We start from the raw sequence: 25,337 nt of genomic DNA on the forward strand, positions 1-25,337 counted from the left end.
CACTCAGTGAATTACACCAAGTAGATGTTCAAAAATTAGTGTGAAATGAATGCATGAGTGATGGATGAATGGAATTTAACTTAAAGAGCAATTTCTTTAGCAACATCTATGACAGCAGTGTCTTCTCCCCCACCGCCTGATGGACTCTGAGGGACCACGTCTGTCCTGGTCCTCACTTTATCCCCAGCATTTGCACTATGCTAAGCACACCATAAGCGTTGGAATAATCATTGTATCCTAGAAAGGATTTCAGCGCATCAGGAATGGAAGAAAGCAAAACAATCCCAGGCCAAACGGAAGTGAGCTGCCTGGGCGAGGTTGCCGTACTGGGTTGGTGGTAAAGAACAGGAATCCCCAGGCGAACCCTGGGAACCGCGGGTGAACGCGGGCGCCTGCCTCTCCTCCGAGGCGGTAGGTGGCGCCGTGGCCGGGCGTGGCCCCCGAGTCTGCGCGGCGCCGCTCTCTGGACGGGGTGGGGAGTTGGCAGAAGGACCTGCGGCGGGTCCGCTTCGGCCGGCGCTCTGGCCTGGTCTATCCCAGCGGCTGACTGAGCGCTCAGTGCGGCACCATGGGGAAGCGGGACAATAGGGTGGTGAGTACCCGGTGGGGAAAGCAATGCGGCCGCGCGGGGCACGGCGGCAGGAGAGCGGGACCCCTCGCTGTTCCTGGCTGGGCCTGAGAGTCAGCGGCGGCGCTCGGACCTCGAGCCAGGAGACCCAGCTCCCCTCCCCGCTCCGGCCCCAGACGCGCGTGCGCCGCGCACGAAGTTGGCGCCTTCGGCTCCCCCACTGTCTTTTCTCTTCTCTCTAGTCTCTCTTTCCTCTACACCCCGTCAACTGTGCCGCACCCTTTGGCAGTGCTCTCTGGCATCCTTCCCTTCCGCACTCGGGCCAGCAGTGCCCAGTTTCTAGAGCCCTGGCGTCCCCTGTACCCTCCTGTAAATAAGTCCGAAGTCTGAGGCCCGTGGAGGTGCCGGGACTCTCCCCCCTACGCGCCGCGACCGGGATCGCGCACCCAGGTGGGACGGAGGCCATGGACGTGGTCCCTCCACCCGGGGGCCTGCAGGGCGCCCAGTTCTAGCAGGAGTCGGGCTCGCATTTGAGAACCAGGATCAAAGCATTTGGCTTCGGGCCCCAGTGCCCAGCACTGCCTGGCACCTAGTAGGCTCTGTAAAGGAACGAATGGCCTGGTAATGTTGACTCTGGAGTCAGGCCCAGACTGGAATGTCAGTTCTGGTCCCTCGGGAGTTGGGGGACCTAGGATAAGTTGCTTTTCTTCTTTGAGCCTCAGTTTCTTCATCTGTAAGAGGGGATCAGTGTTGCCCATAATTTTGCAGAATAGTTGAGAGTGCAAAAGGCAAGGTGGCCGCGCGAGTGCTTGGCATGAAGGTTATTCTAGTAAATGAGATCAAAGAGATGCAGAAGTAACTAATAGCAGAAAGAGTAAGAAATATCTGTAAGTAAGAAATTCGAGGTTCTGAGGGCATTTTGACAGGCGGAGATGGGAGGAAGGCATTCTAGGTGGCTACTAGCTTGGTGTGGACAGCCCAGGTTATGAATCAGATTGAATGGGCAGTAAACAGAAGGGATTAGCAGTAAGCTTAGGTTTCAGCCTTACATTTCCCAGGCTTGGCTATGATAGAGTTTTAAACCACTGAGCAGCAAAATGAAAAAAATAAATGCCATTGAAGCTAATGTACTAAATTTAATGAACTAGCTTTTCAAAAATTAAACGATTATTTCCTTTGCGGTTAGGGAGTGGGGGGAGATGGGGCGAGGTACTAAAAGAGCTTCACTTTTATGAAATATTTCCTGTCTTCATAATCAAAGATGTCTAGGAACCACAGTGGTGAACTTTGATTACAAGGTTGAGGAATGTTCTTTTCTCTTGCTTTCCTGGCTGTAAGTCAGACCTTGTGGTATTCTGATTCTCATAGAGTTGAAATGGTGTTCTCCTGGAGCATCCTTAGGCTTAAGGTGTTAAGAGTGTTTGGGCTCTTTAATGACCTTAGGCCTTAAATGCTTAGAAGTTACCGGACCTTGGGTACAGTTTTCATGCAGAGGCCTAAGATGTTTTGTTTTACTGGCAAAAGGTGTTGGTTTACACATACTTTTAAAGCATTTGAAAAAGTTTCCAAATTAGTTTCATTTACTAGAGCATTGTGGTGGTAATTCTGAGATCTACTTATTACTTGGTATGTTGTCTTGGCCCATGGTGGTTCTGGTAACATTTTATATGCACTTCAAAGGTTGTGGAAAGGAAAACAGGAAATTAAGAGGTAGAAGACACAGATCTTCTAATTCAGTCTCCTCATTGCAATGGAGGAGGAGATGGAACTGTTTAAACTGGGACAAAAAAAAACCTTGGGTCATCTGATAACTTAGTTTACTATTTCGTAACTCTTGATTTTAAGTACAATGAACATGTGCCTCTGAAAATAATGGCTTTTTTTTTCTTTTTACATTGATGATAAAAATCATGGTTTTAGAGATGACAGAATTGCTTTCTAAAATGCCATAAATTTCAGGTTGAAATTTTTGTAAAAATAGGCTTTACTTTCTGGAGCTGTTTTGGTCTCAAGGCAAAATTGAGCAGAAAGTACAGGAGTTCCCATATGCTCCCTGCCCATAGACATGCTCAGCTTTCCCTACTTTCAACTCCCACACCTGAGGGGAACATTTGTTACAGTCAATGAGCCTACATTGACACATCATTTTCACCTGAAGTCCTTAGTTTACATTAGGGTTCACTCTTGGTATTGTACGTTCTTGAACAGCTTTTATTTTTTTTTCACTGAACATTTTAATTCTTGAGATTTGTAAAGGGCTCTTTAATTCGTGATGGCCACCCTTTGTGCCCGTTGTTTTCCAGAAGTTTCCTTCGTGTTCTTTTCTGTTACTAAAACAGATGTATCCTCTAGATAAAAATAGGTAATCAAAGTAACAAATGAAATTCTGCACATTTTGTCCTTAGCAGTTTCACTGCATTGCTCTTTTCCTAGCTTCCCACTTATATATTCCCTTGAGCTCAATTTGCCATCCTAAGTTTCAAAGACAAATTGTTTTCTGTTACCCAAACTCAGGCAGCAGTTTGGAGCCACAGACAGTTCTAGTTACATATGAGTATGAGTGTTTGCTTTAAAAGGGCATAGTATTTAAAGTGATTAAGTCATAGGCATCTTAAGAAATTGCAGTTTCTTTATTTTGATTGATGCCCAGCCACCCACTGCCTAATGTTAGAGCATTATTTTTCACACTTACACATAATAAGTGAAAGAGCTTTACCTTTGTGAAATACTTTTTTTGTTTTTAAAACCTTTCTGTTGTGCGTAGTAAAAGGAGCACTGTTGCTTAGTAATTATGAGCACAGACTTTTGCAAGGAGCTTGTAAGATGCACTTCATAAATATTGCTATTATAATTGAAATAAATAATAGAGATATTTAGAGTGGTTGAATTTTTCTCATTTTGTTTACTATTAATATTATGGCAGTGTTTGCATGTAGTATTTTTATTTTTGTTTTATAAAGGTAATGAGTTATTTTTAAATTTTTTCTCCAGTGTATGAAATTATGAAAGTAGACGTCTTCCTTTACATTTTGGTGCACATGCATCAAAAACTTTTTTAAAATTTATAGCTATTTATTAAAATGGTATTTTTATTTTTTTCAACTTGCTTTTGCTTTTCACCTGAGAAATTTTGGACATCTTCTTTTTAATGGCTACATAATATTTCCTTTTGGGAATATAATGTATTAAATGAATCTCAAATTGATGGCTATTTGGGTATTTTCATTTTTTCCTATTTTAGTGATAACAGTTTTAACATCCTTGTATATATTTACAACTTTGAAAATAAACAGTTTTTACAGTTTTAAACTTAAAATATTTTACTATTAAGTACTGCTAAAATTATGACATGATACCAAAGAAATGAGAAGGTGATAGATATTATAGTTTTTAAAGTAATGATCTTAGCTTGCACATTGTGCTTGCTTTTGGTTATGATGATTGTCAGTGTCATTGGTTGGGCCAACAACTGCTCTGTTGTGGCCTCTGTTGGTTGTCATTTCCACATGAACTGATTGAAATTCTCAGTAGAGACAGCTGAATGAAATATTTGAGGGCATAACATTTGATATAAAAAATAGGACTTTATGCCTCGGTCTTAAACGTTGCATTTGATATCCACATGTAACCCTGATTCTGTCAACATCTCTGACCTTAGGAGCTCTAGCATTCATTCCTGCTAGTAAGAAAATTATATTAAAGGTTTAACTTTTTCATCTCAAGTAAGTAGGTGGTATCCAATTGAATGGAAGTAGTTCTCGGTATGTGTTGTTTATAGTGGTTTTATATTGTTTATTCTGCCAGAGTAATCTAGAAATATATAACATATTTGTTATGAAGGTGGGCAATTTTGTCATCTTTAAAGATATTGTTAAATAAAATGCAACAGATGCATTGTACCCTTTCAGTTCTTTTCAAATGTTAGGTATTAGGTTTAAAATCAACCTTGGTAATAGTCATTTTCAACCAAAATTCTTTTTATTTATAAAGTAGAAGAGTTTTTATAAGTGTTGACTTGAATTAAATTTGGAAAGCTGAAGCATAGGGTCAAGAGGTTGAGACTGAATTAAAGACCAGATTTTGTATGTTCTAAAGTGAATTCTATTTAATAAAGCAACACCTCTTTGCTAGACACTGTCATTAACAAAGAAATATTCTGCTTTATTTTGTCTCAGTGTATTTTGGGGGAAAGTGTCTAAAAATGTGTTTTACTGCTATAGTAAGTGTAGTATACAGAGCATAATATAATTTCTGTGGTTTTTTATTGTTCAAAAATATGTATAACATAAAGTTCACCATTTTAAGTGTATAGTTAAGTGACATTAAGTACATTCACAATGTTGTACAACTATCACCACTATCCATTTCCAGAACTTTTTCATCATCTCATACAAGAAGCTCTGTACCCATTACACAATAACTCCCAGCCCCTGGTAAACTCTGTTTTCTGTCTCTGTGAATTTACTTATTCTAGGTACCCCAAATAAGTTGAATCATACAATATTTGTCCTTTGGTGTCTGCCTTATTTCACTTAGTATGTTTCCAAGGTTCATCTGTGTTGGAGCATGTGTCAGAATTTCACTCTTTTCTAAGGCCGAATAATATTCCATTGTATGTATATATCACATTTTGTTTATCCATTCTTCCATAGATGGACATTTGGGTCGTTTCCACCTTTTGGCTGTTGTGAATAATGCTGCTATGAACATGGGTGTACACATATCTGTTTGAGCCCCTGCTTTCAATTCTTTTTCAATCCTACTTAGAGGTGGAGTTTCTGTTTAACTTTTTGAGGAATCATCAAGCTTTTCCAAAACAGCTGCACCATTTTTTATTCTCACCTGCAATGCTTAACTGTTCCAGTTTCTTCACATCCTTGACAACACTTGTTATTTTCTGTTTTTGATAGTAGCCATTCTAACTAGGGTGAGGTGGCATCTCGTTGTTTTGATTTGCATTTCCCTAATGACTAGTGACATTGAGTTTCTTTTCATGTGCATATTAAGACATTTGTACATCTTCTTTGGAGGAATGTCTAAGTCCTTAGCACATTTTTGAATTGGGTTGTTTGGGGGTTTTGTTGTTGAGTTGTAGGATTTCTTTATGCATTCTGGATATTAACCCTTGTCAGATACATGATTTGCAAATATTTTCTTCCATTCTGTGGATTGTCTTTTCCGTCTTTTGATAATGTTCTTTGATGAACAAATGTTTTTAATTTTGATGAAGTCTTGTTTCTCTATTTTTTCTTTTGTTGCCTTGCATGATTTAATTTTTGATATTAACAATCCGAGTATAAAATTGCTCTCAGCATGGCACAGTATTTCCTGAGATAGAAGATATAGTAGAATAAGCAATGAATTTAGAGTTAGGTCTTCTTTAACTTCTTTGGAATCGAGTTTCTTCATTTACCATTGTGCATAATATTATTACCCTCTGAGCTTTATTGGGCTTCAGGAGAAAGCACTATAAAGCCATCTTAGAGTAAGAGAGAGGTGTCATTATTATTTTCATCAAATCTCTGGTAAAAACACACTTTCTGTGAAATAGCAGTATTACTTATCTCCCAAAGTTATGAGGCTTAATAGAGCATTAAATCTACTTTTTGTAATGAAAAGTTGGTTAGTCAGATTGTTCATGCTTAGTTGGACATAGTATGCATTTATAATAAAGATTGCTTTATGAGTATACAAATGTACTTTTGTGTTTTCAGTGGTTATTTTAATGGAGTTAATTTTTGTTTTTTCCTCAAGGCCTATATGAACCCAATAGCAATGGCCAGATCAAGGGGTCCAGTCCAGTCTTCAGGACCAACGATCCAAGATTATCTGAATCGACCAAGGCCTACCTGGTATTTGTGAAACAATTTACCTATATATAAGGTTTTCATAAATTTTTTAAAGGTTATTTTTACAACTTTTATTGATTGCCAAGCAGTTGCAAGATACATAATTTTTTGAAGTGGTATTTGATATGTGCTTTGTTTTGAATGTATAAAACACATGCATGACTGTAAAGCAAACATTTGAGAACCCCCCCACCCAATATAGCTAAAGCACTGCCAGAGAATCTTTTATACCAAGCACATCTTTATGTCTTAAAAGAGACCTTAATCTTGAAGTGTTCTAAGCTATTTAAAATGGTAGGTTTGAATAATTTCGCCCTTCTTCGGGGTGTAACTAGGTGTTGAGAAAGATGACTTTAGACCTTGTTTCTAGTTTTATCTGCTGGCCTTTCAAAGAGTTAGGATTTCCCATTGTAAAAGTTTTGTTTTAAATTTTTTGTTTGTTTTGCCCTTGTTGAGTGGCTCTGATTTTTTGTAAATAAAGTATCATAGCACTTACATTATTGTTTTTTAGTATGTCTTATTATTAAATACCCATACTCCTGAGGTAACATAAGGCAAGCTTCAGAGTTGTTAACTTTGGACTCCTTCTAAGGGCCCCTGATAGCTGGGCAACTACAGTTGAAAGTTGTATTTACATACAACAGGGAATCCTTCCTTTGGGTTAAATAGGAAGTAAGCCGTGTCTGCCTCTTAGAATGTTCTTGAGTGCTATTGTTTATTGTTGCAGCATACCAAAAAATAAATCATCTCAAAACAAAGTATATTTTATCTTTAAAATTGGGGAGACGGGATGAATTTTAAAGGGGAAGTGCCTAAGCTAGTGGATTACATGTATGGTCAGAGGTCCCCAAGACAACCCTCAGGTTGGGTAATTGCTAGAAGGACTCATAGATAGTCGTACTCGTGGGCAAGATTTATTATAGTGAAAGGATACCAGCCATAGTCAGCAAAGGAAAAAAGTGCATGGGTTGAAGTCCAGGGGAGACTGGACGCAGGCTTCCAAGGCTGCTTCTGTGGAGTCATACAGGATGGATTTCATTTCCTTAGCAATGAGTTGTGATAACACATGTGAGGTGTTGCCAACCAGTGTGATTCAGTGTGTCCAGCTTTTTTATTGGCGACTGATCAGCCTCTGCCTGTCAGGTGCCAAAATTCCAGGCTTCCAGAAGGAATGAAGGTGTTCATATAAACTATATTATTTGTGTAGACAGGCACAGTAAGCCACTCTTATCGGGGCGGGGGGAACCAAAATCTAAGTTCCCAGATACCAGCCAGGGCTACTCTTCTTAAAAGCAGGTACGTTGTAAAATGGGTGATTTAGTAATAGACTATAGTAATTCAGTCATATAGATCTTAACTCACCCTAACACTGAAACTACTAGCTTTGTGACCTTAGGCAGATTTTCTTCCCTTCCTCAAGCTTCAGCTTCTTTATCTCTAAAATGGGGGTAATAATACTACCTTTTCTCACAGGATTGTTGTGAGGATTAAAGGAAGGTGTATTTAGAACAGTGCCTATTGTATGGAAGTGCTCAAATGTTTGGTGTGTTAGTTCTTATAGTCCGTGTTTAGAAGGGAAGTGACTAGTGTTATCTGATAGGCTTTATTATGATAATTGATTTACAAGGACGTGAACAAAGAAATTTAAAATGTAGCAGCACTGGAACTAGAATGGATGTTTATTAGGATATTAAGAAAAATTTATTTATGAACTTTTTGTTGCCTTGTTTGTAAGCATCCATCTCGAATTTGAATTGCTTGAAAACTTACTTGTACATTCTATTTTTTTAAGGGAAGAAGTGAAAGAACAACTAGAAAAGAAAAAGAAAGGCTCCAAGGCATTGGCTGAATTTGAAGAAAAAATGAATGAGGTTTGTAAATTGTGCCTTTAAAAAAAATAATCTTTTTTCTTATAATAAAAAAAATGAAATCATTTTTTTTTTTAATAAACCAAGAGTTTGGGCCTACCTCTTTAGGTTAAGGGTGCTCTGTATTGTAGAAGTGTTTTTGTTATATTGAATACGGTTTGTGTATGTTTGATTTCTTAAAAAAAGAAATAGAGAAAAGCCATCTTACAGTAATTTAAATCATCTTAAGTTTTCTAAATGTTAGGTTCTTCCCTTCTCTCCCCTTATCCCCAGGCCCCCATCTTACCCTGGGATTTCCATGGTGATGTTTGCTTGTTTTGATTACAAACATATATGTAGTATTTCAGCCACAGTATAGATTAATTCAACTTTTACTGTCTGGAAAGAGAATCTAACCACCGTTGTTAAAAAGAAAAAAGTTCTCAGCCTCAGTAATAATACCTACTCTTCCTTTCAATATACAGTAAAGAACTCCCACGTCATAATATCCTTTTTGAAAGGAGCTCGTAGAGGCTCCTTTGGTGACAGGGTAAAGGATTCTGGCACCTGCAGTATCTTTTGACTGTAATTAGAGGCTGCGACGAGAGCGAGGTAGTAGAGGATGGAAGGAAGAAAGTAGTGGCTGTCTCTATATATTTAGGTATATTAGAAGGGGATAGGTAGCCTTTGATGTGTTTATAACTTTTCTGCAGAACTGGAAGAAAGAACTAGAAAAACACAGGGAGAAATTATTAAGTGGAAGTGAGAGCTCATCCAGAAAAAGACAGGTAATGCCATTTTTAGTTTATTGCTTTTCTTAATCTCAGAGTTGGGTTTTCATAATAATGCTGTGTACTACTATTAGATACATTTGAAAATACCACCTTATTTAGATTTGTACTTGTATTTGTTTGCTTTTAGAGAAAGAAAAAAGAAAAGAAGAAATCTGGTAGGGTGAGCAAAAGTTTTCCATTTTTCTAAATGTTATAATCAAGAACCTACAAAAAAAGTAAGAATAATTGATATAACCTGTACGCTAAGTCTAGATAAGTCAAGGAGGTCCTTTGGTGGTTACGGGTGGTTTTGTTCTATTAGTGATAATAAAAGAGAGGTGCCAACCTCCTTATAACCTAGTTACTCCTTCATTACTATTAAAGAGGGAAAATTGACTACTGTTGCTACATCTGTTGTTACCTTGTGTGTGTGTATGTCTGTGTATGTGAGGGAATGTGAGATTTGACATTTTAGTACTTAAGTCATGAATATGGCATCTGTTTCTCAGACACTAGATTAATTTTGTTAAGTATTTGAAAGACTTAGTAAAAGAAAAAAATTCCTGCATCTCACAAGCTTTAATTGTTTTGTGCTTGGTCAAGTATTCATCTTCTTCATCAAGCTCTGATTCTTCCAGCAGTTCTTCAGATTCTGAAGATGAGGTAATGTTTGCCTGTAATGATTCATGAAATAATATCTCTGATATCTTTAATGACAGGTGGAAACCCATTATGAAATATCTGTTCAAAATGTTTACTTCCAGTTTTTGATTAATCATCCATAACTGAGAGCGCTGATATGAATAAATAACTAGGTATTTAAATATTGGTAAATGTGTTTTTTAGATTCCTAAATTTGTCTTGTTCATTTAAAAATATTAGTAGAAGAAATGGATTTAAAAATCAAAAATTCTATTTTAGCTAAGAATTACATGTGACTCATCACTTAACATTTTTTAATAAAGCAAAGTGATGTAAGTTACATTTTAAATATTAATTATTAAGTAAAACATATTTACAAGCTGGTCCTTTCATTAAGTTTTGTTCATTGATAAAGTTTTTTTTTTTTTTCATTGATAAAGTTTTGATGTTAATAAAATGCAACGATTATATTTTTGAAACAGAAAGCAAATATTTCTGAAATGTTTTATGTAGGATAAGAGACAAGGAAAAAGGAAAAAGAAAAAGAAGAGCCGTTCACATAAATCTTCTGAAAGTTCCATGTCAGAAACTGAATCAGACAGTAAGGTAAAATCATTTAAATGAGCAGTATTTTGGATAGCAGACATTTAATTAGGTTCTTCTTTTAGTTCTTCGTGTCTTAAATTGCTCTCAGTTTAGAAATGTGATACTGTTTTTGTACTTTGATGCTCTGTGTCACTTAATTGATGTACTTAATATTGTACATAGGGCATTTAATTGTTCTCTAAGTACTTTGACATATAGGTCTCCACGTCTCAACATTTTTATGACAGCTTTATGATAAAGCATGGCAGACATTATTTTTCCCATCTACATAAAAAATTTGTAGTGCAGATGAAAACATCTTGCTTAAATTCATATGGATAGTATGATAGTAATGGATTGTATGGATTGGAAGTTGAATCTATCTTCTAATATCTGATCCAGTGTCCTTTTTACTGTACTGTACCTAAATCTGTTCTGTACTATCCAGAATTGTCAGATGCAATTAACTCTCAAACATTAGTGGTCATAAGAAATACATGCAGGTTATAATAAAAATGTGGATTCCTGGGCCCTGTCTCCAGAGTCTGATTTAGTGAGTCCGATTAGGATCAGAAGTCTACATTTTAAACAAATGGTCCCTATGATTCTGATGCAGTGCTGTCCATGAGCCACAATTTGACGAGCACTGTCCTGGGGTCCCAGGAGAACAAAGCAACTATTGATATATGGTTTTATGGCAGATATCTACTTGCCCTACTGAGACTTCTTTTGATAAAATGCCTGGCTATATAAAGTATTCAGTAGATGTTGGTTTTGTTTTTTAAAGCCAAAGAGCCAGTCTAATGATACTGATAGCTAACGTTTATAGAATGCCTGCTATAGATTGAGCCCAGTTCTAAGCACTTGACTTGTTAACTCAGTCCTCTCAACACCCCTATGAAGTAGTTTTTTGTATATCCCACTTTATGGATAAGGAAGGCTCAGAGGTTAACAGCTAGCACTGAGGGATTCAAAAGTAGAAATTCTTGCTTCCCCACTTTATAAGGAAGAGTAGGGAAATCAGATTGATGTCTGAGCATGGTGTGAATTACAACTTCAGTGCATATGATCACTACAGGTAAAAATAAGCAATAGCATAAAGTCTTATTTTAAAATAAACCCTGTGGTTATACAGATAACGTCCGTTGTTTTAGGTGTACAGAGATTTGATATACAGCCAGATAAATGAAGTCTCATTTCCTCATAAGCACATATATACACAACCTGTATTTCTCCCGTATTTTCAGAATAAAATTCTGGAAGTAAACTTTTTTCAGTCATAGAGTAAATCATTTTTTTGGTATTTTTGTTCCTTCTGTCATAGTGCTGTATCTTTCATATTTAAGATTGATATATATATATTTTTTTCTTTGTTTAGGATAGTTTAAAAAAGAAAAAGAAGTCAAAGGATGCAACTGAGAAAGAAAAGGTAATTTATACTTTACAATGCCTTAAGATACTTCATTTACTTCAAGAATTGCTTCAAAAAATTAACATTAAAGCATTCCCCTTTTTACCTTAAAATAGATTTCTTTTGCTTATTGGGTTCGTTATTGAAGGTAAAAGATCAGAAGAAGCTTCCTGCAGAGAATTTGAATTTGTATAGATAAATGTATTATCTCAGTTTAAAATTCAAAATAATGAAGATTTTAAACATTTCCTTTGTTTCCTCAAGTCATTTTAAAGAAGGTCCTTTTAATGAAAGAACATGGACTTCTGTTTCAAATTGAGTGTACCATAGCTAAATTTGAAATCTTTTTTCTACTGTAAATAGATGTTTTATCTTCATTTATAGCTTATCTATACTTAATGCTTAATTTATCCCTACCTAAGTTTCTGGTTTATATTTTTAGATCTTTCTGATTATTAAAAATAAAAGCCTAAAGAAAGCAACTACTAATAAAAGGAAAATAAAGACCAGTGTCACTGTATTTTATTCAGTCTTTTTGTATCATTTCTTAAAAATTGAGGTGAAATTCACATAATATGCTATTAACCGTCTTTAAATTACAGTTTGGTGGTATTTAGTGTATGTACAGTGTTGGGCGTTGTTCACCTCTGTAGTTTCAAAATTTTTTCATCATTCCATTGAAAACAACCCATCATAGTCATTAAGTAATCAGTTTCCTTCTTCCCTCCCCACTCCCAGTCTCGTGATAGCCTCTAATCTGCTTTATGTCTCTATGGATTTGTGTATTCTCGATATATCATATAAAGGCAGTCATACTATATGTGACCTTTTGTGACTGGCTTCTTTCACTTAGTATAATGTTTTCGAGGTTCATTCAAGTTGTAGCATGTATCAGTACTTCATTCCTTTTTATGAATGCATATAATATTCCATTGTATGTATATACCACAGTTTGTTTATCCATTCATTCATTGATGGACATTTGAGTTGTTTGTACCTTTTGGCTAATGTGAATAATGCTGCTTTAAATATGCGTGTTTCTGTATGGACGTATATTTTCATTTCTCTGGGGTATATACCTAGAAGTGTTTTGTTGTTTTTTTTTTTTTAATCAGTTTGCAAATAAAAATCCGTTAACACACTAAAAAAAGAAACCATATTGACAAAGTTGGTTTAATTAATTCCAAGGATTCAAGGATAAGAAATTTATTAATATAACTTGCCATATTAACTGGCCAAAGGAAAGAAACCGTGTGATTATTTTAATAGTTGCCAATAGGGTGTGATATAATTTCAACAGAACTTCCTGATTTTTCAAAACCATTATAAAATAAGAATAATTGGTTACTTTCATGTTTTAAAAAAATTGTAAAACTAAAAACTGGCAATTTACAGACATGAAATACTATAACAACTGCACTGTGATTTTTGAAGTAATTCGAGATATACAAAATATAGAGTAATATACACATATATAAAAAATAACCCATATGCATACCAACTAGAGTTAACAGATGGTTTAAATTTTGTCATATTTGCTTCAGGTCTTGTTTTATGGGGGAAAAAAAAAAGTCCCAGGCACTTTCTCCTTCCTTAGAGACAGCTGTTTCTGAAATTACTGTACCTCCTTCCCATCCATATTTATACACTTTTATTAACATAAGTATGTGTTCAGAAATAACAGAGTATTTTGTATTTTTAGAAGGGTGTCACCATGTTTCCTCTGAAGCTTGTTTTTTTCTCTCAAAATTAGTGTTGACATTTATCCTTGTTGATACTCTCAAGTTTGTTTCTTTTGCTTATAATATTCCGTTATTTTAACTCACCACAATTTGTACCTCCATTCTCCTGTTTGTGGACATCTAGGTTATTTTCATTCTTCAGTAATGCAAACAGTGCTGCAATGGCTATTTGTTATCCATTTCTCCTTTTCCTTAAGTTGTCATTAATTTTCTGAGGTATACCTGGGAGTATAACTTCTAGGTCCTAGGATATACATACGTTTCACTTGTCTACATTTTGCTTACCAAAGTGCTTGTTATTAATTTACATTCCTACTAGTAATGTATGACAGTACCCTTGTTCCTCATACATGCTTGTCACACTGTGAGACCTCCCTTTTTGCCAGTTCAGTGTGTAGAGATGTTTGAGCCCCTTTATTTGTTTATTAGCCGTTCAGATTTCATCTTCTGTGAATTGCCTATTCATGGTCTTTGCCCATTTTTCTGTTTGATTGTTTTTAATCTTTCTGATTCAGAGGAGTTATATACTTTGGATGCTAATCTTTCAGACAGGTAGTTAACATCTTTTGGTCTATGGCTTCTGTTAATCCTGTTTAGGGTGTCTGTTATAATCTTTCATGGTTTTAATTTTCAGTTATATGTATCAGTCATTAGTTTTATTTTATTTATTTATTTATTTATTTTAATTTATTTATGTTTGGATGCTTTGGGTCTTCGTTGCTGCGTGTGGGCCTCTCCCTAGTTGCAGTGAGTGGGGGCTACTCTTCGTTGTGGTGCATGGGCTTCTCATTGCGGCGGCCTCCCCCGCTGCGGAGCACGGGCTCTGGGCGCGTGGGCTCAGTAGTTGTGGCTCGCAGGCTCCAGAGCACAGGCTCAGTAGCTGTGGCACACCGGTTCAGCTGCTCCGCGGCATGTGGGATCCTCCCAGACCAGGGCTCGAACCCGTGTCCCCTGCACTGGCAGGGGGATTCCCAACCACTGCACCACCAGGGAAGCCCCAGTCATTAGTTTTAGCTCCATTTTTATTTTAAATTGTTCTGAAAGTGCTAGGCAATGGAATACCTAATTAGAAAATATAGTGGAAGAAAATATTTCATTTATGATAGTAACAAAAAACATATAAGAAAATCTTAAAGAAGTGAGCAGGACTTATTTGAAGAAAACTATACAGATCTATTCAGAAACGTGAAAATTTAATAAATGTTCCTGGGTATGACTTGCCCTGCTAGAAGTTAAAACATTTTTCATATGCTTTGATGAAAACAATGTTGTATGATCCAGGAATAGAAAAACAATGGAACAGTGTAGAGTCCAGGTAAAAATTTGTAAGTATTTGTGGAATTTAATATATGATAGAGGTGGCATTTCTTGGACCAAAATGACTAGCCATTTGGAAAATATAAAGTTGAGCACTCCTTAAGGCCAAATAAATTCCAGATAAGTGAACATTTTAAATGTATGAAAATGCAACTAGAGAAAGACATGGGTGAGAATAACATTGGGATGGGAAAGGCCTTTACCTCAAATCTCATGAACTTTTGCCCACGTAATTCAAATTCTGAATGGCAATGAAGACATATAGGTTATAAAAAATAAGCTATGAACAAAGTATAAATATAATGAACAGACTAAGAAATACTACTAGGAATACATAAGACAAAAACTTGATCTTCAGTAATTAAGGGAAAGAGAATACCTCACATACACATAAAAATATGTAAAATACATGTTGAGGCAATTTTTAAAGAAAATATGAACTATATTCTAATAATCTGAGATTGATATGGCTGATAAAAGAATCTGATGAAGAGGCTTTTTGGTGAAGTGTGATTCATAAATGAATGAAATAAGAAACAATTTTGAGGGTTATGGGAGAGTGAGAAAATCATTTGGATGAAGGCTGCTTTGGTCTTTGATTTAGTCATTATTGTTAGATAAAGATTTTGCCCTCATGTACCCTTTACTATATTTCAACTTTGTTTTTAATAGCGAGGAACTCATATGCCTGCCCTCCAGAAGGAGATGGGTTAGGTAAATTGTGGTATCTACTTTCAGTGGTATATACTTTCAGTGAATGTTAAAGGCAGCCAGAAATGATGGTGTAGTTGGCATGGAAAGATACTGTTGGGTGAGAAGAGTGGGTTCCAAACAAGTATTTATGTAAAATTGTACATACACAGAGATGTTTCCCAAAATCCCTGTAGTGGGATTTTGGTGAATTTTCTTAAAATGAACATTTATAATTTCTACCAAAATAATAAAGCTGTTTGCAGAAACAAATCACCTGTAATCTACCACATATATCATCACTGTTAATTTCTTTTCTTCATTTTTAAATTTATTTATTTTATTTTATTTTTTGGCTGCGTTGGGTCTTCGTTGCTGCACGCAGGCTCTTCTCTGGTTGCGGCGAGCGGGGGCTACTCTTCGTTGTGGTGGACAGGCTTCTCATTGTGGTGGCTTCTCTTGTTGGGAGCACGGACTCTAGGTGCACGGGCTTCAGTAGTTGTGGCACACGGGCTCAGTAGCTGTGGCTCGTGGGCTCTAGAGCGCAGGCTCAGTAGCTGTGGCACATGAGCTTAGTTGCTCCGCAGCACGTAGGATCTTCCCGGACCAGGGCTCGAACCTGTGTCCCCTGCATTGGCAGGCGGATCCTCAACCACTGCGCCACCAGGGAAATTCCCAGAATGTTTTATTTCTTAAAAAATGTTTTATTTCTTAAAATACGTATTTAAGCCCCTAAGTACTCCTCCCCAGAATTACACATTTTCTCATCATTAAATGCTTAGAGATTAAGTTTTGTTTGTTTTGTTTTTTAATGTGAATTTAATACTTTAAATGCACTAAGGGAACTACCGTGCAGAGACCTTTTTAGGCCATCACAAATAATTACCCATTGATTTTCTTTTCTGTAGCACTAGGCCTGTCTGATCCAACCCAGGGTAGAAACAAAAAGAGTTAAACTGCACAGGACCCAAATCTTATACCATATGTTTTCCTTAACTCTTTAAAACTTCATCATGTATAATTAAAGAAAATAAGGAGGATATTGCATCTAAATGGATGTATAGGTATTTCTTTTCAAGTTATTTAATAAAAGCATTGCTTTATTGGAATTAGAAACTGATTCCTGATAATTGTCACCAATTTTAGACGTTTCTAAAATGAAAATGGATAATTTTTGTGATAATTGGGAAAATTCTTAAATAGAACTTAAAAACGTAAAATTCGTGTGGCATAGTATTATATCTGAGTCGGCATACATGTATTTATTTTTCATAGGACATTAAAGGACTCAGCAAAAAAAGAAAGATGTATCCTGAAGATAAACCTTTATCATCTGAGTCCCTGTCAGAATCAGATTATACTGAGGAGGTAAGTCTATAATCAAATCCATTTTCTTTACTTTAAAATATTTAGTTATTTGATTTAATAAATATGAATTAGTAAAAAGAATTTTCATAAGATATTTGATTTACTCACTTTTCAAATATGTAAAAGAGATGCCATTTCAGAATAAGTTTTGTATTTTTACAGAAGATAGTAATATGGCTTTTATTTTGATAATCATATTCCCAGATACCTTTCCAATCTGAGATCTTTTATTTTTACCCTTCTAGTGTTTTCTTTTTACTACCATTTTGATGACATGAAAGATACTGTGTAGCATGTACCATATTAAAACCCAAGCATTCCCTTATTTTTGTTTGGCGCTCCTCTTTAGGGAGTAGAAAGGTGATAAGGTGGAGCAGAAATGTTGACGTGACCTCAGTTTTCCTATCCATAAAATGAGGGAGTAGAATTAGGTCATCTGTACAGTCCTTTTCAGCTCTAATATCCCTGTCTTAGATTTTGTATTCTCTTGGAATTAGAGTCCATTCTTAGTTAATTTTAGGTTTATAAGTTATCTTTGAAGTATTTCTCTGCTTGGACTTGATTTCCTCATTTGTAAAATAGGACCTCTTGTCCCCATTTGTAGCAATATTTTGTAATACTCCTTTAATGAAGTTTGTAGCTAATATAGGCTACCTATACACATTTTTATATTAGTATCCTCTAAAGAAATAAAAACGAATACAAGAGAATAATATATAATTTTATAAAATTATATTTCGATGCAGAAGTACTTGAGCCTAATAACACTAGAAGACATAAAATATTAAGCTGTGACAAAATTCACGCTGTAGCAGGTACGTTGACCTATGCCCTTCAAAAGCCATACACTAGCATTGTCACCAATGACATTTTCCAAAATGGTGGACAATTCCCAGTAAAGCTCTGAATGAAACAAAATACAGTCTTCCCTCTATTTATGTGATATAGCTGTTCTGGAACATTCACTGTACTGTCATTCTTCGATATCTGCAGGGAATTTGTTCCAGGACCCCTGGGGATACCAAAGTTCACAGGTGCTCAAGTCTCTTACATAAAATGGTGTAGTATTTGCATCTAACCTATGCACATCCTCCCATACACTTTAAATTATCTCTAGAGTACATCTAATACCGAATACAATGTAAATGCTCTATAAATAGTTGCTGGCGTGTGACAGAGTCAAGTTTTGCTTTTTGAAACTTTCTGCAATTTTTTTTTCCCCAAATATCTTTGATCCGTGGTTGGTTGAATCCATGAGCGCTGAACCCACGGATATGGAGGGCCGACTGTATCTTAAAACCCAGTACAAAATACTCTGTGTTCATATTGTAATAAACTTAGATTTTATATTATAATTGGGTCCATTATATGAATGTCAAGCAGGCTATTCTAAAGTTATTTCCGGGCTCCCTACATTGCCTGACGGCACTCCCTGTCCTGGCCCCACCCCCTCAGTCACTGAGATGACAAAAATAGCCACCAGAAACGATGATTGCATTCTCTAAGCTCTTTCTGGAGAGAGCTACCGCTCCTATTGAAAGTTAATAGTCTTTAATGCTTCTGTGTTCTATTCCTTCAGTCTACTTTAGTTTATTTGTGCTATTGTTAGTTACATTTTCATGTATTTAACATATAGTAACCTAGCAGATAAACCAAACAATTCAATATTTCGGCAATTTTTGTGCTTTAGTATTATGTTGTATTAATTATGTTTGTCTTAATATAAAATATGTTACATTTGGATTTAACATTAATACACATCAGCTTTAGCAACTTTGAATTTAATGTAAATCCAGTGTATCACACTTTAAAATATTGAAATAAAATGTTAATGGGGTAATAATTGTTACTTGAAAAGATTTTTATCAGTTCATTGATACTGCGTACACTATATATATAAAGCCACCATTTGTTAAACACCATAGGTAAGAGAAACACCTACTGTATTCCAGGCATTCCCCCTTGAGGGTGGATATTACCTACATTTTACAAAGACGATGAAACTGAGGGTAATACATAGCAGAGGTAGGATTCAGAACTTGGTCTGTTTTATTTCAGAGCCCATGTTTTTTATCTACTGTACCTCGCTGCTGTTTTTAGGTGCTGAAAGAAAATCTAAGAGAAGCCCTCTAGAGATTTAAAATTTTAATTTTCTTTCCTTTAAATGTTTTTCATTGAATCCTCATTGTGATATAATAGAGGTTTGAGGTACAGCAAGGCATTTAAAATGTTATTTGATTGTCAAAAAAAGTTTTTTTACATAAAGGTATATTAGTGAATGAAAAAAAATTCCTTGGGTATAAGTTACATATTTATCTTCTGTTCTCCACAAAAATTTTAATTTTGTAGATACGAGCAAAAAAGAAGAAAAGCAGTGAAGAACGAGAAAAAACAACAGCAAGTATCACTTATGTTTTTACATGACAACAGTATAGCTGTTTTTGTTTAATATAAAATTAGTCATTGTAAAGCATGATTGCACTTACTAGAACTAAGTAAATATTTATTGGGAAAGGTGTGGTGTTCAGCAGCTTCACTTAATGGGTTGGAGAAAATTAAGTTGACTCAGAAGAAAGGAAGCATATCCTGGTAGCAGACATCTCTGTTTCATTTTCAGTATTTTACTGTTAGAAATGTAAGCTTAAACTGTTGTTTGACTTTCTTAAGCTGTAACAGGAAGTATGAGAGTAAAGTATGGTGATTCCCTCCATCTTCGATAGTAGATACTCCCAGATCTGCCAAACCTGGTAATAATAGAAAAAGGCTCATGAAGCACACGCTGCAATGAAAAATAAGCAGGAATGTGACAACATAAATGATTCACTAATAAAGATGATTCTTTCAATCATTTCTAAAGCCAGCTGTGCTATTATGCAGGTTGAGAAGTAGAGGAGAATAGGAAAGTGGAAGTGGTATCCAATGAGAAGCAGACCAACCTAGAGAAAGTCTGTAACAAATTATCAAGAAGAAATGCAGATCATATCAGCAAAGTAATTTAGGAGCACCCACATAAGTGTGGGCTATGGCCTTTGAAGGCATTTTCTTAGTGAGGAGGAGAAGAAAAATGAGAACAGCATCCTTTGTAGGTTTGAGAGTAACTACCCCTTCCCAGAATGTCCCTGGCTCTTAAAATGAGGGTCCTTCTCTGAGAAGGTTCACCTGATAATGTGTGATTCAGAAATAACATTTTATATGCTTCAAGACCAAGGAGACATTTAAGAGACTTTTTTCCTGAGTGGGAAAATAATTTGGGTGAAGACTGCATCTTTGGTTCAGATTATTAAGACATAAAGTTAATTTTGGATAATTCTAATTTATATTTGCATACTTTACTGTTTCATGCATTCAGCTAGCATGTATTTATTAAGCTTCTCTATGCAGGCACTGTTCTGTCTTGGTAGAGCTGTTATAATGGAGTACGAGGTAGATAAGAGTGTGACAAATGAGAGGCTGACTCAGGGAGAGAAAGCCTCTTTGAGGACGTAAAATTAAGCTGAAATCTGATTTACAAAAAAGAGCTAACCATTAGAAGATGAAAGATAGAATATCCTAGACAGAGAGAAGAGCTCAGAACCTATGGTGGGAGTGAGCTTGATATGTTTGAAAAAGTGAAAAAAGGTAGGCTTGGCTTACACATAGTAGATAAAGAGGATAGCATATAATGAGGTCGGGAAATAAGCAGAGGCCATATCACAGAGCACACTATTTGGGTTTTAATCAAAGCAAACAGGTGACCTAAATCAACTTTACATTTTAAAAATATTTTGGCAGAAGTGATGACTGGACCTAAATGAGGAATGCTGTTGTTTGTATTACAGTGGTAGTGATGGAGATGGACTGGCATGATGGATTTGAGATATGTTTTGGCCTTAGGTGGTAGGACTTACTTGGTGCTTCAGGGGTGGAGAGTGGAATTAAAGAGTAGAGTCAAAGATAGTTTAGATTGTTTGGCTTAAACAAAATGATGAATTAGTGGTGCCATTCACTAAGATGGTTGAGAAAGGATTTGGAGGGAAAAATTAAGCATCTTTAATAACTAGCATGGTAGAGCTAGTAATAAGGCACTTGCAGTCTTGAGTTTAGAGCATAGGACTGGATATAAAGATTTGGTCTGTTAAGTGGTATTTAAAGCATGTTACTGGGAGAGCATGTGGAAAAGAATGGAAGGAAGCCTGCAAAGGTTGAGCAGAGGAAGAAGAGCCAGCAAACAAGGTCTTTGTGATAGAAGGAAAGCAGCAGAGTGAGGTGTCATGGAAGCCAAGAAGAAAAGTGTTTTAAGAACAGAGTGGCCAGCTGTCCTTTTATGAAAAAGTAACCTGTACCCAAAACTTACTTTTAAAAGCCCAGATATAAGATTTTTGACTCTCTAAAAGTCCCTGCGTACCTGGGCTCGTAATGAAAAGAACAGTGAAAGTTTGTTAGAGTCACAAAGTGGTAGGGGCCTTAGGGAAGGTGGGGGGTGGAAAGTTCCAATAGATAAGGAGATGGAGAGGAAGTTTTATTTTTGCCACCCTTATATGGCTCTTGCCTTTTCTTTTTACTTTCTTCTACTGAATATCAACAACTAGTATATTATTTGATACTACATTTCCACATATCTGTTTCTAAAAGTTCTGCCTTCTCTTTTACATCAGAAAGTCAGGAGAGTCAGGGTTCAGCAGAATTCTAGCTTCCTTTGTCTAGTCACAGTATGACTGCTTTTACTAGGCTTCAGTGGCATTTTCCTCTAAAAACCAAGCGTCCATTTTTCTAAGCTGAATATACTTTTCAACTGTACATCAGTATTTTGTACCAGATAGTTGTTAACTTAATAATTAAAGTAGCGCTACCAGTCTAAGCAGTACCTAATACCTGTTCCTATTTACTTAAAAGTAGCAGGTTTAATGTATTTGTTCTCTAAAAGCTATCATTTTACAAACAATTGTGTTTTGCTGTGGTATGACGATTCCTTTGCAGTAACTAAAATTATTTCACCTTTAAAATTTTTATTTATTTATTTATTTATGGCTGTGTTGGGTCTTTGTTTCTGTTCGAGGGCTTTCTCTAGTTGCGGCAAGTGGGGGCCACTCCTCATCGCGGTGCGCGGGCCTCCCACCATTGCGGCTTCCCCTGTTGCGGAGCACAGGCTCCAGACATGCAGGCTCAGCAATTGTGGCTCACAGGCCCAGTCGCTCCGCGGCATGTGGGATCCTCCCAGACCAGGGCTCGAACCCGTGTCCCCTGCATTAGCAGGCAGATTCTCAACCACTGCGCCACCAGGGAAGCCCCTTCACCTTTAAAAATTAGATAACATGAAGTATAACAGTTGATACCATAATTCAGTTGAATTTATTTTCTACAGGAAATTTTGTTAGAAGCTACATTAATGTGCTACTGACTTAGAGTTTTCCTTATCTTTTGAAAGTTGACAAGCACTCTCTTAGTCCTCATACAATATTATTGAGACTTTTCGAGAAATGTTTTCAGTAGCTTACTTGTTTGTGTGGATTGTTAGAAATAACTATACGTAGTAGCTTAGAAGTACCATGGTGAAGTTGTTGTTTTTAATTTGCGTATTTTCATGTAGCTATGTCTAACATGGAACTATCTTTTCAGGAAAAAACAAAAAAGAAAAAGAAGCATAAGAAACACAGTAAGAAGAAGAAAAAGAAGGCTGCTAGTTCAAGTCCTGACTCACCATAACATTAAGAAGAATCAGGATTCACTTATAAAGAAAGTGCAATGTCTAAGGAAATTTCAACTGTGAAAATTATGACATATTTACTAAAATGCATGAATTTTCTTGTTTTTAGAATTATTCCTGGACTATCAGTAGCCACTCAGATGCCGCTGTGTGAAAGGGCCATAATTGTTGCCTGCTGCTTGAACATCTGTTTTTTTCTCTTCCAGTGCTTAATAACTTGGAGATAACACACCGCAGTCATACTAGTGGTTAAGATATTTGGGAATAAAGTTAATATTTTTGACTAGGAGTATCTAATGATAAATCAACAGAAACTGAATCTGGATACATCATTAAGATGTAATCAGAGATGACCAGATGACTCTAGTTAACATTTTTGAAGTAGGGATTACGTTGATGTTTCAAAATCCTTACTCTGTAGATAAGCGTATTTTAATTTTTTCCCCTTGTATACTTTTGTTTACCTGGGGAAGGAGCTTTTAGGGGTGGGGATGGGGTTTGATATCACTTCAGCTAGCAGAATAGCGTGCCTTTATCCTCACACATCTTATTTTTGTGGACACAGTAGCCATGCTTCATGGGGAGGTCAGGGCCGGGTATGGCAGTCTTGCTCTTTACTGAGCTTAGTGACATCCTTGGACTCTGTCGTATGCTACTTTGAGTGAACCAGAGAAATAGCCTTTTGCAGCATGAGAATGCCCCAAAAGCTCTGGGATTTACCTCCACTTCAATAATACTGAATGTTTTTTAGCATTAGAATGTGTTATAACATTTGAACTAATTTTGACTACACTTTGGCTTTGAAAAGGAATCATTTCAAATGACACTGGTACTTTTTGAACTTGATAGCTAAAGATTCTAAAATGCATGTTTTATACTGTTAGGTTTTAACCAGTCAGGAAAATTTTATGTAATCAGTGATAGTTCCTTTATTTTTTGTATGAGTTTTGTTTAGGCTGTAATGTTTAGCTTTTTATTAACTCCTTATTCTTGCTATTATAAATTCCTTACTGTGTTTAACAGCATACTTGCCAAGATATTTAGCATGTAAAAAGCAGGTTTTTTATTTCTTTTTTTTTAACAGCTTCATATTGAAGCTGAGACTTAACCATAAATAAGTTGAGTGACAGGCCTGGTATGCTGTGTCTTGTTACACAAAACTATTGCCAGCATCTTAGTAAATATAACGTTTTAAAGGTTTGTCTTTGTATATTCACAATGGATTATGACAAGTTAAATTTAAGTGAGAATTACATATTTGCTCTTCCTGTGTCATATTTTACTAAGATTTTGTGCCTCATGTCTCCTGCTGAATTGTTTACTAGTAATGTTAAAAAGAATTGATAAATCATTTTCACTTTACATTTTTATATAATCAGGTAACATGAAATATAATTTGATGTACAATTTTGCGTGTTACAGAGGGTGTGCTAATTATAGTGGTATATGCACAAAACATTTTGGCATGACAAGCTGAATAAATAGCTATTTTACTTAAAAATAGCTGTGTTCTTATCAGCTCCCTTTGAGTCGCAAGTTTTAAAGATTAAGGAACACTACCAGGTGTTAAGTGCTAGGTGGATAAGTCATGTCCCCAAGTTTTTAGCCATAAAATATAATACATTTCTTGCTAAATTTTCCTAAATTTTATGCTTAAAGCTTCATAATCTTTCCTAATAAAAGAAATCTATAAGCTCTTGAGTACACAGCAAGTTTGGGAGACATTTTTTATCCAAAAAGAAGTTTCTCGGAATTGTTCATGAAAATGCTAAAAGATAAGGTTATCAGGTTATCTGTTGATCAGTTTTGCCATGATGTAAAAGTGTACCTTTGCAGACTGGTCCAGTATATGATGATTATGTCCCACTGGAAGCAGCAGTTCATTTTATTAAACTGGAAAAGAAGGTGATTTGGCAAAAATTGTATTCTTTCCAGGTTGTGTTACTGCCTGGGAAACACCTTTTTCATCATTATTCTTGTGGTAGCCTTAACACTTTTCTAATAAGGTATACAAAGAAAACTTGACCAGGTGATATTATGTGCAAGTTAATAACATCTCTTTCTCCACCAAACCACCCTTTTACTTGAATAATTATATACTAATTTTATAAACACAAAGCATGTTATTTGGATAATGATGCCAGGGTAACTGCAACAAAATTGATGAATGTCTGAGTAGAAAAATTGTATTTATACCTGGTGCTACCTTTTTCTGGTTGTTTTGGATTCCTTGGGTTGCCCTTAGTATATTTAGGTATTTTAAATACCCTAAGAGTGTCTTGAATTTATTTTGTCCAGAGTATAGATTCGTATTCCTCCAGTCAAGATGTGTTAAAAGCCTATTTCCTAATTTTCTTTAATTTTACAGAGAACAATAGACTAGCCACTAAGAACAGTTACTAAAAATTGTCAGTTTTCAACTTAAAATCTATGAACGTTTGGTATTTCCTTAAACGTTTGGGGAAACTTTGTTTTGTTTTTTCCCAGTTGTATTTGCCTTATTTTAAAATTTGTTCTTATGTGTTATTTAAAATTTAGTAAGAATACAGTGTCCTAAATTCTAAAAATCATTTTAGTACTTTTTTTTTTGCCTTGCCACAGTGAAGGCCAACAGACGTACACAAGAAGATGTTTGTTCTTTATACCAGGATTTGACAATGGATATGAGAACAGTTGCCATCTTGGCCAGCTTTGGCATAATCATACCATGTTTTCCTAACCAGTCAGTCAGATAAGTTGGAGGGGTAAAAGTGAGGGGTTTTACGTTTCTCTAGAAGCTCCCAGATTGAGGCCTCTGTTTGCTTATTATGAGAACGTGCTTGGTTACAGTTTTCAAAGGAGGTTATTATAACCTTTGAAGGA

The 25,337-nt window shown here is 36.0% G+C and overlaps 1 protein-coding gene across 7 annotated transcripts; it reads left to right on the forward strand.

Annotated features, from left to right (window-relative positions):
• Positions 1-482: 482 nt before the first annotated feature.
• Positions 483-24,842, forward strand: FAM133B (family with sequence similarity 133 member B). 7 transcript variants are annotated; one of them, XM_068550667.1, is made up of 12 exons: positions 483-592; positions 6,323-6,420; positions 8,210-8,288; positions 8,978-9,052; positions 9,186-9,218; positions 9,641-9,700; positions 10,193-10,285; positions 11,643-11,693; positions 16,700-16,792; positions 18,745-18,817; positions 19,142-19,189; positions 22,388-24,842. In XM_068550667.1, exons 1-11 carry the CDS (start codon positions 569-571, stop codon positions 19,168-19,170), a joined length of 708 nt encoding a protein of 235 aa, XP_068406768.1. In that variant the 5' UTR covers positions 483-568; the 3' UTR covers positions 19,171-19,189; positions 22,388-24,842. The 7 variants fall into 7 exon arrangements, with proteins under 7 accessions (XP_068406768.1, XP_068406767.1, XP_068406770.1 ...); XM_068550666.1 differs by lacking the exon at positions 18,745-18,817 and having other exon boundaries at positions 22,388-24,840; XM_068550669.1 differs by lacking the exons at positions 18,745-18,817; positions 22,388-24,842 and adding an exon at positions 17,539-17,607.
• The last annotated feature ends 495 nt before the right edge of the window (positions 24,843-25,337 follow it).

The sequence above is a fragment of the Eschrichtius robustus genome, chromosome 8 (genome assembly GCF_028021215.1).
Source record: "Eschrichtius robustus isolate mEscRob2 chromosome 8, mEscRob2.pri, whole genome shotgun sequence".
NCBI lineage: Eukaryota > Metazoa > Chordata > Mammalia > Artiodactyla > Eschrichtiidae > Eschrichtius > Eschrichtius robustus.

Coding starts and splice junctions, on each gene's coding strand:
- FAM133B (XM_068550665.1), top strand. CDS start 569: ATGGGGAAGCGGGACAATAGGGTG. Junction 9,219..9,640: donor AAAAGAAGAAATCTGGTAGG/GTGAGCAAAAGT, acceptor TGCTTGGTCAAG/TATTCATCTTCTTCATCAAG. Junction 10,286..11,642: donor AAACTGAATCAGACAGTAAG/GTAAAATCATTT, acceptor TTCTTTGTTTAG/GATAGTTTAAAAAAGAAAAA.